Below are 13,861 nucleotides of genomic sequence, written 5' to 3'. Positions count from 1 at the left end.
GGGACGTTCATTTACTATAATGCCTGCGTAGAGGTGTCCAAAATACATTTTAAATTTATTTTACTGATACTGAAAATCTTCTGGAGTTCTGACACTTTTTAGTCGTAATTTCTTTTAATAGTCTCTAATACTATATTACACTATAATACTATAGTGTTATTAGCCTTATCTTTTTAGGCTGTAGTCTAACAAAGTCTTTAAGCATAAGCTTACCTTTAAGCCCTCTCCTTGGATTACTGTACCTCATACTTTAAGGTGCCTTACTTGCTGAATGGGGGACATACTCAACGATACTGAAAAAACCCACTCAGCTTAAAACTATCATGTAATCGTTACATTTATGATGCTCAGCCTGCCACAGACACCAGTTCCCATTAAAATGACAGCATTTACTATGTATTACTCTAAGCAATATACTGACAATTTCATACCCATTTGCAACTCTAATACGTTAAAGTGCCCCAAATACTATTTTGCCATTGCTATTGTCAGATGCTTTTCAATAGTGATATTCAGATGAGGACTGTCAGCTAACCAGCAAATTTGGAGTTCAAGTAGGTGTTAATTCAGAGTAGCAATAAAGGAACTGGACAAGACAAACAGGAGTTCAGAAAACAGAAAATTCACCTTCACAAGACAGTAAATAATACACCTTCATACTAGTTAGTGTGACACTGTTACTTTAACGGCTGTGTTCACCTCCCTACACAGAATATTCTGAACAGCTCTAAACATCCACGTGTTTTACACTAAAATACATTGCCTTACCTGCTTGGACCTCTCTTGTATTGTCCCAGATCCACTTTACCATCCCTACACAAACTACCTGTGTTTAACCAAATACAGTTCTTGTCTCCCCAGATGTATGACCCTAGATTTCTGTTCAGTAATGGCATCACCCATTTACTTGGGTACACTCTAATTTTATTGAGGTCATTCCAGACTTTTTCCCTCCGCTCTCTACAGTTGCATTAACAGCTTCCTTCCTATTTTTAAATCAGCAGCTAATTTCAGCAACTAAGTGCTTATTGTTTCTTCAGGGTCACTCATAAAGCGAACACCATTATTGATCTTTCTGAATCTAACACTAGTTTTTCCCTTTTATCTCATCTGAGTGACTATTCAAGGGGCAATTTCTCAGTAAACCAGGACATCTATCCTAGATAAACTAGGGTATCTGAAGAAAGAGATTTTTCTGTCTGTGTGTGCTAATGCAGCTCCTATCAAGGCAGTAGCCAAGCAACTCATAAATGTTACCGATTTTGTCTCTACAACACCTTTTTAAAGGGAAAAGTGTTGTTAACTGCCTTTTACAAACGGGGAACTAAGACATAGAGGTATTCAGTTCTTCAAAGGCAAAGACCACTCATGGAATGTAGAATAAATTGAATCCTTATTTCCTATATTTTACCACAACAGCATCTTCCCTCAATTTCTGCGCACACCTTGGACACACAATTGCTTATTTACTGGATTACAGCGACTGATGACCTGGCCAGCTGGTACTTGTTCTGCATTTTTGATGAGCATCTGAAGACAACTGACATCATAGGCTACCATAAAAACTGTGTTAGACCAAACTGCTGCTGGTATTTTATCTACTGTTACTATTAAGTTTCAATACAATTCTTGGGGCCTAAACCCTAAATCCATTCACTGTCCTCCAGTTAAGCTAAAGGAAATCTTGGCTTTGCCCAAGAAAACATGGTATCAAAATGCAAAGCAGCCCTTCCAGGCAACAAGACCTATGTGACATCTTTCAGACACCAAGTATCTAAAAGCATCTTTTGAAGAGAGTGGGTTTATTCACCAATTCTATTTTAACTGGGTATGTAAAGATAAGATTTACTGTCCATTACCATTTTGGCTAAGTGTGGCAAGTTCGGTCCTTTTCATATTAATTCTAGACCAAATTTAGACAAAATTTTTCGATGGTCCCTGGGCATATCATCACTATCTGACCACTTTCTTCATGGTTTCCTTCATTCACAGTGAAGAAAGTCAGGCTTGCTGGTCTTGCTCTTGCTGATCACTACATCAACGAACTTCCAAAGAGAGGGGGTGGAAAGCTAATGGTCCAGGACTCAAGATTGCTGCCTACGCTGGCTATGTCTGCTGTGCTGTGCCACATGGAGCTGGCCGAGCCCACAAGCATTACGCCTAACAAGAGACAAGAGTAACGGAGCTAGGTGCAGATCGGCACTACCGCAGCTGGCCTGCTTCTGGGAACAGAGTTAGATTTTCTGTGTGACACCACCCATGCACACAAAAGTATAGGGCTGGTTCTGAGCCAGGCCAATTATGTCTGCGTGTTCATTAAAGGGTCAGCAAAGTCCTTCTGTTCTGCTTTAACGCTTCTCAGGTTTATTAAACACAGTTTAAGAAGTTTGTCCCTAGACAGGAAATTCATGCCAAAGGTCTCAGAGATGCAAAACACCACTTGGTAGGGGCAGCAGCACTGTCATGTAAATGCATTGCTAGTGGTATTATTAAACTAGGATATTAGCATGAAATATCTAAGTTTTTACATGAGAATACAAAGTCAAACACACTAATTGCACAATGAATAAAGAAGTAGGTAGCAAACACTCAAGGATCTAGAAACAAGCGAATCCCCTGGTTACACAGCATCCAGTTAATCAGAGTATCCGAGTTGCCTTCTCAGCTCAAATACTTCTTTTCTTCTTATTTGTATATAGCAGTGTTTTCTGGGAAACACAATAAAGACTTGTGTCCTCACTAGGTTTTTCCTTCACTTAAAGGAAGTGTGCATCAGGCAAAACTTGGCAGCCAAGACGAAGAGAAGCCCTAGTAAAGATGGTATGAACTGTGTTTTTCACAAGCAACACATTAGGTTCAGGCAGACATCAGCCTGACCTAACATGAAGTTGTATGTAACTCCATCACGGGTTACGGGACCACATTCTCTGCCTCTGGAAACTCAGGTGAACTAAACCCCAGTGCTAATGCTCCCCTAGCCCGACTGCTCTCTTCCTACCCGATGACAGACTCTGGACTCTCTACAGTTTCTACCTCCGCTTGCTAAGTCATGTTAAAAGCAGAGACTGCTTTGTCTTCACTTGAACTTTACATCCTGTTAGTCTGCACAAAGGAAGTATGTTATGTTAACAGCACACCTATTTTTCCTAGTGACGATGTACTCCGTTGGATATTATCGCCATTCAGATACCTATTTAGACATCCAGGCAAAGGCTATGACCAGCTGCATAGCATATAATGATTTTTTTAAAGGAAAGAAAATACCATTAAAACAAAAGGCCCTGTTCTGCTTCTGGGTAAACAAATGGGAGTTTTACAAAGGCTCAAAAAGGAAAGGAATTAACATGCTTCGACGTGGTAATGGTCTCAACTGTTCACATTAAAATTTTCACAGTAAATTAAACCATGACAGAGGTAGGAAACGAAGTCAATTTTCAGTGACTCGTGCTGTTCTGCTGACATAAATTGCCATTTTTTAGGTAGTACAGCCACTAACCTGTATAATCACAGAATAACAAAACTGCAACCCAGCGTTGATTAAGTTTGGCCTTCTGCATGCTAATTTTAGCCTGCTCTGCCAAAATAATTGAATGCACTACCTTATTTACATGCTTCTAGATATTTAGCACCCTCTCACTATTTTTTCTTCACCAACCTTTGCTTAAGCCTGCGGTGTTGGCCATCCCTCCTCGGATGGTGTGCCTGCTGTCGCGTCCCACTCCTCCTGCCTCCGCAGCGACACTCGGGCACCCTTCCACCACTACAGCAGCCTCCTCCAGGGCACTCTCGCCAAGGGGGATGCTTGGTGTCAGCCCAGCTTTACCCTGCCCATCTATTGTTGCACGCAACGCCTCACGCTCCGGACGGCCGATAAAGACCGGCAACTTCCCTTGACTAGAAGGCGATGGTGTGATGCGCTGCCCAGCAGTCCCAGTAAGGCTGGAGAAGCCCAGGAACTTGAGGCGCCCGCTGGCTGGTGCCTGCCGAGGAGTTAAGGCAACACGTGTTACGCAGCCGGTTTACACCACGGCGAGGGAACCGGAGGGCTGGGTCAGGCCGTGTAAGCCCTGCGGAACGCGCTGCTCCGCGTTATGGCAGCGGCCCCGCAAGCGGGTCTGCAAGTACAATGGGGCGCTTCTCTGGCCGCCCAGCGCCCACGGTGCCTCTCCACCTCGGGTGTATCATGGCAGCGTCAAACGGAAAATGACAAAGGACTGTGAAAGACGGTCAACACGGTACACGGCAGAACCAGGCAGAACGCAGAGCCTGCGTGCGCAGGGGGCCGCAGGGTGCCGGCCCCCGCGGGGACCCCGCCGCACCTCGGGGCCGGGCCGCGCCTCACCTCACCCAACCCCGCCGCCGCCGCCGGGCCTCGCCGCCTCCCCGCACGGCCCCCCGGCCCTGCCCCTGCCCCGCACGGGTCCGCAGGCCCGGCCCGAAGCCCGGTGCCCGGCCCGGGCGCTGGGCCGCGCTGGGCCCGCGGGAGGCGGCCGCCCTGCCCTGCCCTGCCCTGCCCCTGCGCCGGCCGCGGCGGGGGGTGGGGGCCCCTCTGCCCCACGGGGGAGCCGGGGGCCGGGGCGAGGGAGGGCGTATAATAAACAGCATCGCTGTCATGCGGGCAGGGCTGCCGGCTCCCCAAGCCTCCTCCCCGCGATAACAACCCAGGTACAGCCCGCGCTCGCCCCCCTCCCTCCCTCCCTCGCTCCCTCCTCCTCCTCCTCCTCCTCCTCCTCCTCCTCCCGGGGGGCCGGGGAGAAATCTGCAGATCAAAGAAAAGATGCACAATAATAACGGGGTGGGCGCGCACGGCGGCCCCCCGTCCGGCGGGGCCGGGGCCGGGGCCTCTGGCGGAGGCTCGCCGCGGCCCGGCCGCTCTCCGCCCGGCGGGAGGGCGAGGGGGGCGGCGGCGGCGGCGCGGGGCCGGGGCCGGGCGCCCCCGCCGCGGTACTCACCCGGGCCGGCCAGTGCGGGTACCCCTTCATTTTGGCGAACACCAGGTCTCCAGCCTTGTATTCTCGGGGCCGCGGACGAGCCATCGGGAGCCGCCGCGGGAGCCGCCGTGTGTCCCCCCGCCCGCCCACACCCCCCGCCCCGCACACGCCGCCCCGGGGGCAGCCGGGCGAGCCCCCGTGGGGTGCGATGCGCCCGGGCACGGGGCGCAGCCGGGAGCGGGGCCGGGCCGCGGGCAATCCCCGCTCTCTCCGGCGGCGGCGGCGGCAGGAGGAGATGGGGTGTGCGTGTGTGAGTGTGCGAGTGTGTGTGAGTGTGTGAGTGTGTACGCGGGGGAGGGGGAGGCCTTGGACACAACCCCAGCAGCCCCCGGTACCAGGGAGCCGGCTGGCGGCGGGGCGCCTGGCCGGGCGGGGGCGGCCGGGGAGCCCTCACCCCGCGGCGGCGGGCGGGCGCGGCGCTGCCCGCGGCCCCCCCCCGTGCGAGCTGGCTACGCCGCCCGCGCCGCCCGCTCCATCCCCGCCGCAGCCGCCGCGGCCGCGGGAATATGGAGCCGTCTCCTCCGAATTACTCCTCGGGCAGCGACCGAAAACAGGATCTTCTTATCCCCCCCCACCCCCCACCCCGCGCCTCCCCCCCCCGCGCTTTCCCTTCCTGTTATTTTCTAGGTACACAGATCGGTTTCTATGAAAATAGGAGAGCAGAGAGCGGCTCCAGTCCCTCCCGGCCCTTCCTTCCCAGCTGAAGCATGACACGGTTCTTTATGCGCGCCCGACATGGAGGCTGGGCGGCCAGGGGAAGCCTGCCGAGCCCGGCTGACTTTTGCAGCGGGGCCCCCGAATTCCCCTGCCCAGAGGCTGCCAGCCCTGGGGCCTGGGGGGTGCCGTGCGCCCCGGGCCACAGCGAAGGCCGGTTCCGGGGCTCGGCGGCCCCCGGCGCGGCTGGCGCACCCCCTCAGCAGGCCTCCCTGCCCCGGCGCCGCCCGCCCCGGGGTGCCGCAGGGCCGTGCCCGCAGCGCCCTGCCTGCCCCCCGGCAGCCCGGGGCAGCCCGGCCCCGGCCCAGGCCTGGCTCTGGCACCGCGCCTCGCAGGGGCCGCAGCCAGCCCCTTCCCCACCGGCAGCCTCTCCGCCTTCCTCATCAGCCTCCACAAACCCACCCCTGCCCCCTCAACCACAGAGGCCTGGGCCTGGGGGCTGCCTGAAGCCGCGGGGGTTCCCCCCCAGGCCTTTGGGGCTGGGCTCTCGCCCGGGACACCGGTGGTCACCAACACACCGCTGCGGGAGCCAAATGCTGGGAGCTTACAAATCCCAACCCCCAGAAAAAAAAACAAACCCAGATGTTTTCACCATAATGTTACCACTTAAGTTGTAATGCTCAGAAATCAATTATTATTGATATTTATTATACCAGAGTATTGCCTAGAGGAGCAAAACTAGGAAGGCACCTGTGAGCTGGGCCGCAGGCACGAAAGCTTAGGAAGGGTTTTGCGGCGGGGGTTGGCTGAGACCCCTGGCAGTGGGTTTCCCAACTGTTCCCACAGGCAAGATGGCAAATACCCCCGTGGGTTTAGGGAGGCAGCTCTGGCAGGGTGCCTCACTGAGCCCCCCCGGAAAGCAGCTGGCCACAGGCAGTCCCTGCCGATGAAGAAGGGAACGGGAGGCTGAAGGCTGCGGGGTCCATGAGGGGACCATAGAGAGCACTAGCACTCTGTGAGGGCCGGTAACGGCAGAGAAAGAGGAGAAAGAAGCGCTTCTGGCATCTATCTGTTCCTGGGCTGGAACAGAACCAAGAAGACTTACTGCTTATGGTGTCCCCAGATGTGGCTCTGGTACCCAAATGCTGCTGTTGGTAGTACGAGTCAATAAAGTTTGTCACTCTGGGACATAAAATAGAATAAGCACTTCTTTACCGGGGGAAGCACTGCCGTAAAATCATTAGCTCAGGTATCGGTAGCAGACTAACAATGGGGGGGAACAAATCCAAGAAGCTGGATAAACATTTAGATGATTAGCCTGCACTGTGCTCGATGCTGTTATCTGTTTCCGAAGTACTGAGATCAGTAATGGGGTTGCCAACGCAGCCACCTTCTGTATAGACATGTGGCCAAACAGCTCACTTTCACTTTCACATCGGTTAGGATGTTGCATCCTTTTAAATTGATACCTTATTTCGGTTCAAATTCCCTTCAGAAAAATGTAATACAAGATCTCTGAGTATAGGAGCTGGGAACCCTGATCTGAGTTTGTCCAGAACGCTCCAATGTGCTGTGTCTTGCCTCCCATACCTCTATTATCTCCCCAGGCCAGCCTTACCTCCAGAATACTTACTGGAGAGGTGGAGCCACCTCTTTTTTTAAAAAAATATATTATTTGCTTCTCATGTCAGATATGAATAGCTCTTTCTAGTAACTTATTTAGTGACCTTAAATCAGAAAGAAGTGGGATGTATGCCAATTTCTTCCAAAAGGAGACAGTACACCTTACATACACATCCATGCAACAATGTATTGCTAATGTCAGAATAGCGAAATCCAAAGTGTTACTGAACCCAAACATCTTGTTGAACTGCCTGCTTTTTTACTTCCTTTAGTCCCAGCATTGGTGTCTGCAGAGAACGCAGTGAATGAATAGCGTTTCTGGTCTGCAGTGAAGATAATCACACACCAGAGCTCCAAAGAAAACCCATCCCATGGACATGCAAGGGTGCAGCGCTCTTTTCCTCTTGTCTATAGACTGCAAAGCATAAATGAGTTGCCAAGGTAAGAACTCTGCTCAGGTTTGGCCAGCTTAAAACTCTTAAACACACTTTGCAGACAGTTCCTCCATCAAGCCATGGTTTAAGGTGCTGAGAAAGAATGGAGAAGAAGAAGCAAATTTCCCTGCTGATAAATGAAAAGCCAAACTAAATGTTCCACACATTAACAGCACAGAAAACCACTTCAGTACAAACGGCAAAAGAGTTTCTTAGTGTGCATAACCCCATCAGCCTCTCAGCACAGCATACAAAGCCTGAGATCTCCTGCTATGTCACTTGTATTCTGTTCCTTTCTCTTCTGTTACAAAGGGGAGTTCATCTGCCCCTTCTACACAGAAGTGGCAACAGAGAAGCGAAGAGAGTTTCTTCCAAACACTTCAAGAGCAGTTTCACATCATGACTGTGAATGGAGGGATGCAGAGGCTTGCTAATATATATATGCTACATGTGTATAGGCCAGGTCCCAAGTCTGCAGAAGTCAACAGCTGTGTCTGCTTTGTGCTCAGACAAAGATCAGCAGGTCACAGAGGCAGCAGCACCACGTTCTTACTGAGCAAGGGAGACCTGCAGCAGGGATGGCTCTCTCCTTCCCCCGAAGCTCCCCAAAACATTAAGACCAGGTTCCCTCTCACTTCTCATCCTGCCAGACAGGTTGTGTTTCCAGCCCAGGGCAGTATATGCAAGTGCGAGCAGGTGAAGGGAGTAAAGCCGGGGGCCCAGCAGGACCATACAGAGAGGTGGCAGCGCCAGGGGTGTGGTCAGTAGTGAAACCGTGAGACCCAGGACGGACTGTTTTGAAGCCACTACTATACTACTGAATTTTGCTTTCCCAACAATTCCAGGAAACAGTGTTCTTAAGCTCTTGAGAAGCTTGAAGCTAGTCCCTATTCATATGAGGAGAAAAATAGCTACATTCCTGGTTGAAAATTTTCATAGAGAAACAATTCCATTGATTGGGGAAAAGTGTGGAGCAATCTTTAAGAAAAGAGCATGTGGACAGAAAAGGTCTAATTTCAAAAGAACCCTCCAAAGTAATGAAAAAAATTTTAAACATACGTTGTTTTACATGAAATACTCCATGATCATAGTTTTGCACACATATATTTATATGTCAGCTGTCTTGTATGTGGACCCTATTAATGCTGCCATCTCACACTTGCTGTTTTGTGAGATGCTGTCTGTATTGTGTCCGTAGAAGCCACACAGATTATTATATTTAACTCTGTAATTCTGTCCCTGGCCACCTTAAAATTTTTGCTTTCCCCACTCACATCCCTTCTGAGATCAAGCTATAAATGCTCTGCAGGATGGCCACTTGTATAATCAACTTTACTGTAAGATACTGAAATAAAATTATTTCTTTTTACTTATCCGTCTATAGCTGATATCATGTTCTTGTCTTCTGTATTTCCTTTCCCTGCATGCAAAAATATGTCAGTGATGATTAGTATTTTGCCTATGTCCACAGTAAGCTAGCGCTTGTCTGTTAAATATTTTAATAAGAAATTGTTCTGAGTCACAACTGAGCCATTCCCTGGTGCAAGACATGTCTGAGAGCGCTGTCTGAAATTACAGAGCTACTTCATGTCAGGCAAACAGAGGCCACGATGTTATATGTCCATCCCAACATGCACAGAAAGGCACTTACCATGCCCATTAAGATATTCTTAATTGCTGAGATAAGAAGCTCACCGGGTGATCTCAAGCCTTCTCTGTAATAATGGTAGAAGGGAGAAGGGTGTGTATCATAGCTGGAGCAAGTTATCTATACTCAGTTTCGTGAATCTTATGTTATACACTGGAGCAATCTCCTAATCATGTTAAATTAGACAATCTTTAAGGTGATTGCTTTACATGTTGCAGAGGTGTGAGCATGTACCCCAGAGGCAGAAAAGACCAGAGCACTTCAGTTAAAATTAACTTCTTCTCTGGTTGGGAACTTGCTGCTATGAGCTGAAAAGGTTTGTATGGGATGGAAATGTTATCAGCAAGTACGCATTGCTGCCATTCCTTGTTCTCCACAGGCATTTCAGCTAAAGCTACACCAGACAAAAGATGCCTACCGTCAATGCTGCTTAACAAGTTCTGATTCAAACCTTTGTTTTCAGTTCCTTGATTACTTTTTATCGTTTAACCATTAGAATTGAAATTTTCCATGACCATAGTGTGGCTAAAAATCAAAACTCTTCTGAGAATGACAGTAGAAGAAATAATTGTAAAATTACCAGATTGCCAGGTACCATACAAATGTAGCCAAGTTGTGAGAGTCTGAAAAGCGTTCATATGCACTCAATAGGGGTTGGTAAACAAGTCTCAGATGGTCTGTCTGGACTAAACATGCTCCAGGCTAAAGTGAATGTGATTCAGCTCATGATGGGAGATGACTGGAAGCAAAGCTCGTGAGAGGAAAAAATGGCTGTCTCCCTCCGAGTACCTAGCCAGTATACCGGGGTGGAGTGACCAGATGTGCATGCAGAGAGAGAACTGGGAAAAGCTGGAAGGGGAGCAGGAGCTAAAGCATGGGAAGGATGTGAGAAAAGCAGAAAGGGATTAGGAGACAGAGGTAAAAGCAAAGCAGCCACAAGGGTAAGAAGACAAAGATTTCCAAATATCTTAGAATACATCAAAAAACCCCACACTTTATCTAACAAAATTCTGTGGCCCAGTACACCTCATTCTCTGGCAGTTACTCCTTCATCTAAAGACTAAGATCTCTTACTATGCTGCCAGTTAACTCATCAGCCTATGTGGAAATCTTGACGCTGCATTCAAAGGTATTGGACTCTGTGACCTACTAGAAACTCTTCAGTGGTAACCAGCCTGAGATTCTCTATGGGGGGGAAAAAACAACCAACCAACCCAGAAAGAGATTATTAAAGATTGTATCACAAACCGCCCAAGAAGACAGCAGAATTAAGGTTGCACCAGCAACCTGAGCCCCAGTATTTCCCAACATTTGACTCCCTGACTTTGCAACTTCACTGTTCTTTGAATTTTCTTTTGTGGCATGTGAGATGCTTCAGCAGCCGTTTGTTGAGAAACACTCATCAAAATCTAGTACTTCCATTAATGTGCAGTAAACATTACATGTGATATGAAGATTATCTATTTGGACAGAAGTTGCACAGTCTACTTCTCTGTTCCCATAATTTTAGTGTTTGGTAGAGACATCATTCATTACAATGAAACTAATGACTTCTCAGCTCCATTTGATATACTAATCTATAAAATGCCTCTTCAAATGGCCAGGTGAGAAACTCCATCTCTAAAGCTATAAAGCCATAATACCTAGGAAGGAAAACCTGCAACAGACATTTCTCCTCTGGTGAAATATTTTAAATGTGTCATCTAAAGCCTCAGAGATTTATTGGGTGAGAAATATGTTGAGAGTTGACAGGAACAGTAAATTTAGTGCCAGATTCATGACACTTACCCCATCGTAGTTTCCTCTCATAAATACCGGAGAAAAAGATTTCTCTCACATGCCCTCTGCTACATTCATCAAAGTGCCTTTTGGAATGGGACTTAATGAATAATTACATCCCAACATGGACAACAGAACATATTTATTTAAGGAGCTTTGTAACTTCATTTTTGTGTCACCTGAATGACAGTGTCAGAAGCTGAGGAACAGTGAGAAATAATGTGGCTAGCGTGCACCTTCTTGAAGTTGTGGCTGTTTTGTACCATGAAGTTGAAGGCATTAGGCAGTGAGGAGAGCCCTCAGGCTGTGTGGCTGTGGTGATGCTGAGTGTGGTGACCCTGATGGGTGCCAGGATGAAAATGAGCATGAGGAAGTGCTTGGGGAAGTAGATACGGATGATACTGCGCCTGGTGGGTTGCAGGGGAAGTCAGTCATCACTGACCAGGCAGAAATGGGGCAAGTTATTTTCTTTCCCTCCCTCATTTGCAACAAAGAAGGCCCCCGCTCTCTGGGCGGCTGCTACTTTCTCCTCCAGGGAGTGACGGGGAGCTGGAAGGGAGGGGCTGAAGCTGCCGAATCCACCACCACCACACTTGGCCTGAAATGCTATCGCTTAAGCCTTCTGGTATACTCTGAAAGTTCAGCACACCACCCTGCACAATGCAAGAACTGGTTCCAGCTGGCTCCCGTGAGAACTTCTTAAAAGCACATTTCTTCACACATTCCACATACCCACTACCTCCAGATCATGTTTCTGGTGATGGCCTGCAAGACTGCCCCTTCCTACTTTACATTCTGTCATGTGGCAGCCACATGTTGATTGTTTCCCCATTAACCATGCCAAACCTAATATCCTGCTCACCTATTTGTCTCTCGGATATCTCCAGCCTATACTCCCTGCTCGTGACATGTCCTTCATATCCTGCTTCTCAAGAATCACAGCCTCATTTCTTTTGAATTCCTTGCCCAAAACTCCATCCCTCCCAGACACCCAGGACAGCTGATTAGGTCTACCACATCTCTAATGAGCGAGGGTTAGCATAGGAATGTAAAGAGCCTGGAATTAAAGTGGTATATAGGATGGGAAGAAAAGATCACGAGTAGGATGTGGAGGAGGACAGGAAGTTAGCATGCTTAATAACAATTAAGATTATAACTTGCAATTAACATCACCTTGCCTGGCATTTCAGTCATCCCTTTGTTGTATAATGTATCCCTTTCCCCATAGTCTGACTTTGTTTTCCTCAACATTGCCATCTTCAAAGGCGGCATGGTTTTCTTCTTCTGAGTTTGGAAAGTTACATGTTTATAAATAATAAATAGAATAATAATAAATCAGGGCTACTGCACCTGCTAGCAAACAGCCAATGCGCACTAGGTCTCTTAGAAGTCAAAGAGTATGTTTCTGCTGCTGTTTATGCCACTTTGCTTTGGATACAATGAAGTTGCTCCTGATTCATTTCACTGAGAAACTGAGTTGCTAAAATGTAAAATCTCAGTAAGATACAAAGACAATATAAATATTACAAAATAATACACATCTTAACAGATTTTCAGAGGAATTATTATGAGTTAGGAAATGTACATATTTGTAGAGAAGTGACAACATCGCTCTTTAATTAGAACATAGTGATTGGTAAGGAAGTGGCCTGTTTCTGGCCACTTATTTTCTTCTTTAGCTGTCACTTATGTTTAAGTGGATGCTATCTTATCGAACATAAGCACTAGTTCAAACCTCCCCACTGTAGTTCAGAGAACTACAATGTTTCAGAATAAACAGAAAAATGATACCTATCTTCACTGAATAACAGCAAGGGGCTTAGTATATTGCTGGAAGACAAGCATAAAATATTTAGGCTGGTTAGTATTAAGAAAGTCAAAGAGAATATTATGAGATGAAGCAGCCAAACAGAATTGGCAATGATAGCCTTATAATGGACAGGTATTTATAGACTGGTACTCCCACTGGACATGATGCTCCTCTCTTACTCAGGCAAACCTCCCACTGAAACTTTCAAAGGGCATATTGCCTGTCTAGAAATGAGCAGGGACTTTGGGACCGACAGTGATACCCAAATCTTCTGTCCATTCTATGGTGCCTGTATTAATTACTTGTATTACATCTGCCCTCTGCAACTTCATAGGGTCTGACAGCCTGCCGTACTGGGCAGATGCTGGCCCTATGAAGATAAAAGTCAGTCTGTGTTGCCATGTGGCCCATGGTGCCCAGAGAAGGGAAAGTCTGAACACTCGCAGCTGCTTTTTGTCATCCAGTGAACAACAGTGAATTTCTGGAGCATAGCTAGCAGAGGAGTAGTGGAAAGGCAAGAATTAGTACATCTGGTTAGGCACCACAGGCCTTTAGTTAAATTGTGCTGCCCTTAAACTGAGGTCTAGTTCTGGACCTATGTGTCATTTTGGACCCCGCCAACAGGAAAAGATCCCCTTTTCCATACATCTGTGTGAAGGACAAACCTCGGGCAGCAGTGGCATGAAATTGAAATGAGCTGCAGTTTGCTTTCCCGTGCTTTGTCCTCCTCTGCCTGCTGCCAGCCTTTCAGGATAGTTTTTGGTTTACAGTGGTAGCTTTGGGAACTCATAGCATGTAGACTTCAACATCCAACACAGAAGGATTCAAACCAATATAAACTATTTATCAGTAATGCCTGCATAACATAAAATGAACATTGTTAACGAGGGATATGAACAATTGAGATTCAGGACAGTAATAT

The 13,861-nt window shown here is 47.8% G+C and overlaps 1 protein-coding gene and 1 long non-coding RNA gene across 2 annotated transcripts in view; one reads left to right on the top strand and one right to left on the bottom strand.

Annotated features, from left to right (window-relative positions):
* Window positions 1-5,447, bottom strand: part of HDGFL3 (HDGF like 3) — a 38,291-nt gene extending 32,844 nt beyond the window's left edge. Inside the window, exon 1 of the mRNA XM_037395809.1 lies at window positions 4,953-5,447. Coding sequence (XP_037251706.1) covers window positions 4,953-5,036 — 84 coding nt within the window. The 5' untranslated portion in view covers window positions 5,037-5,447. The remainder of the gene's footprint in view (window positions 1-4,952) is intronic.
* On the top strand, window positions 4,582-9,075 carry LOC119151647. Its single transcript, XR_005105488.1, has 2 exons — window positions 4,582-4,665; window positions 7,541-9,075. It is a non-coding gene; the product is annotated as an uncharacterized LOC119151647 (long non-coding RNA).
* The last annotated feature ends 4,786 nt before the right edge of the window (window positions 9,076-13,861 follow it).

Source organism: Falco rusticolus, chromosome 7 (assembly GCF_015220075.1).
Source record: "Falco rusticolus isolate bFalRus1 chromosome 7, bFalRus1.pri, whole genome shotgun sequence".
Lineage (NCBI taxonomy): Eukaryota > Metazoa > Chordata > Aves > Falconiformes > Falconidae > Falco > Falco rusticolus.
This window is presented reverse-complemented; position numbering and strand designations above follow the sequence as displayed.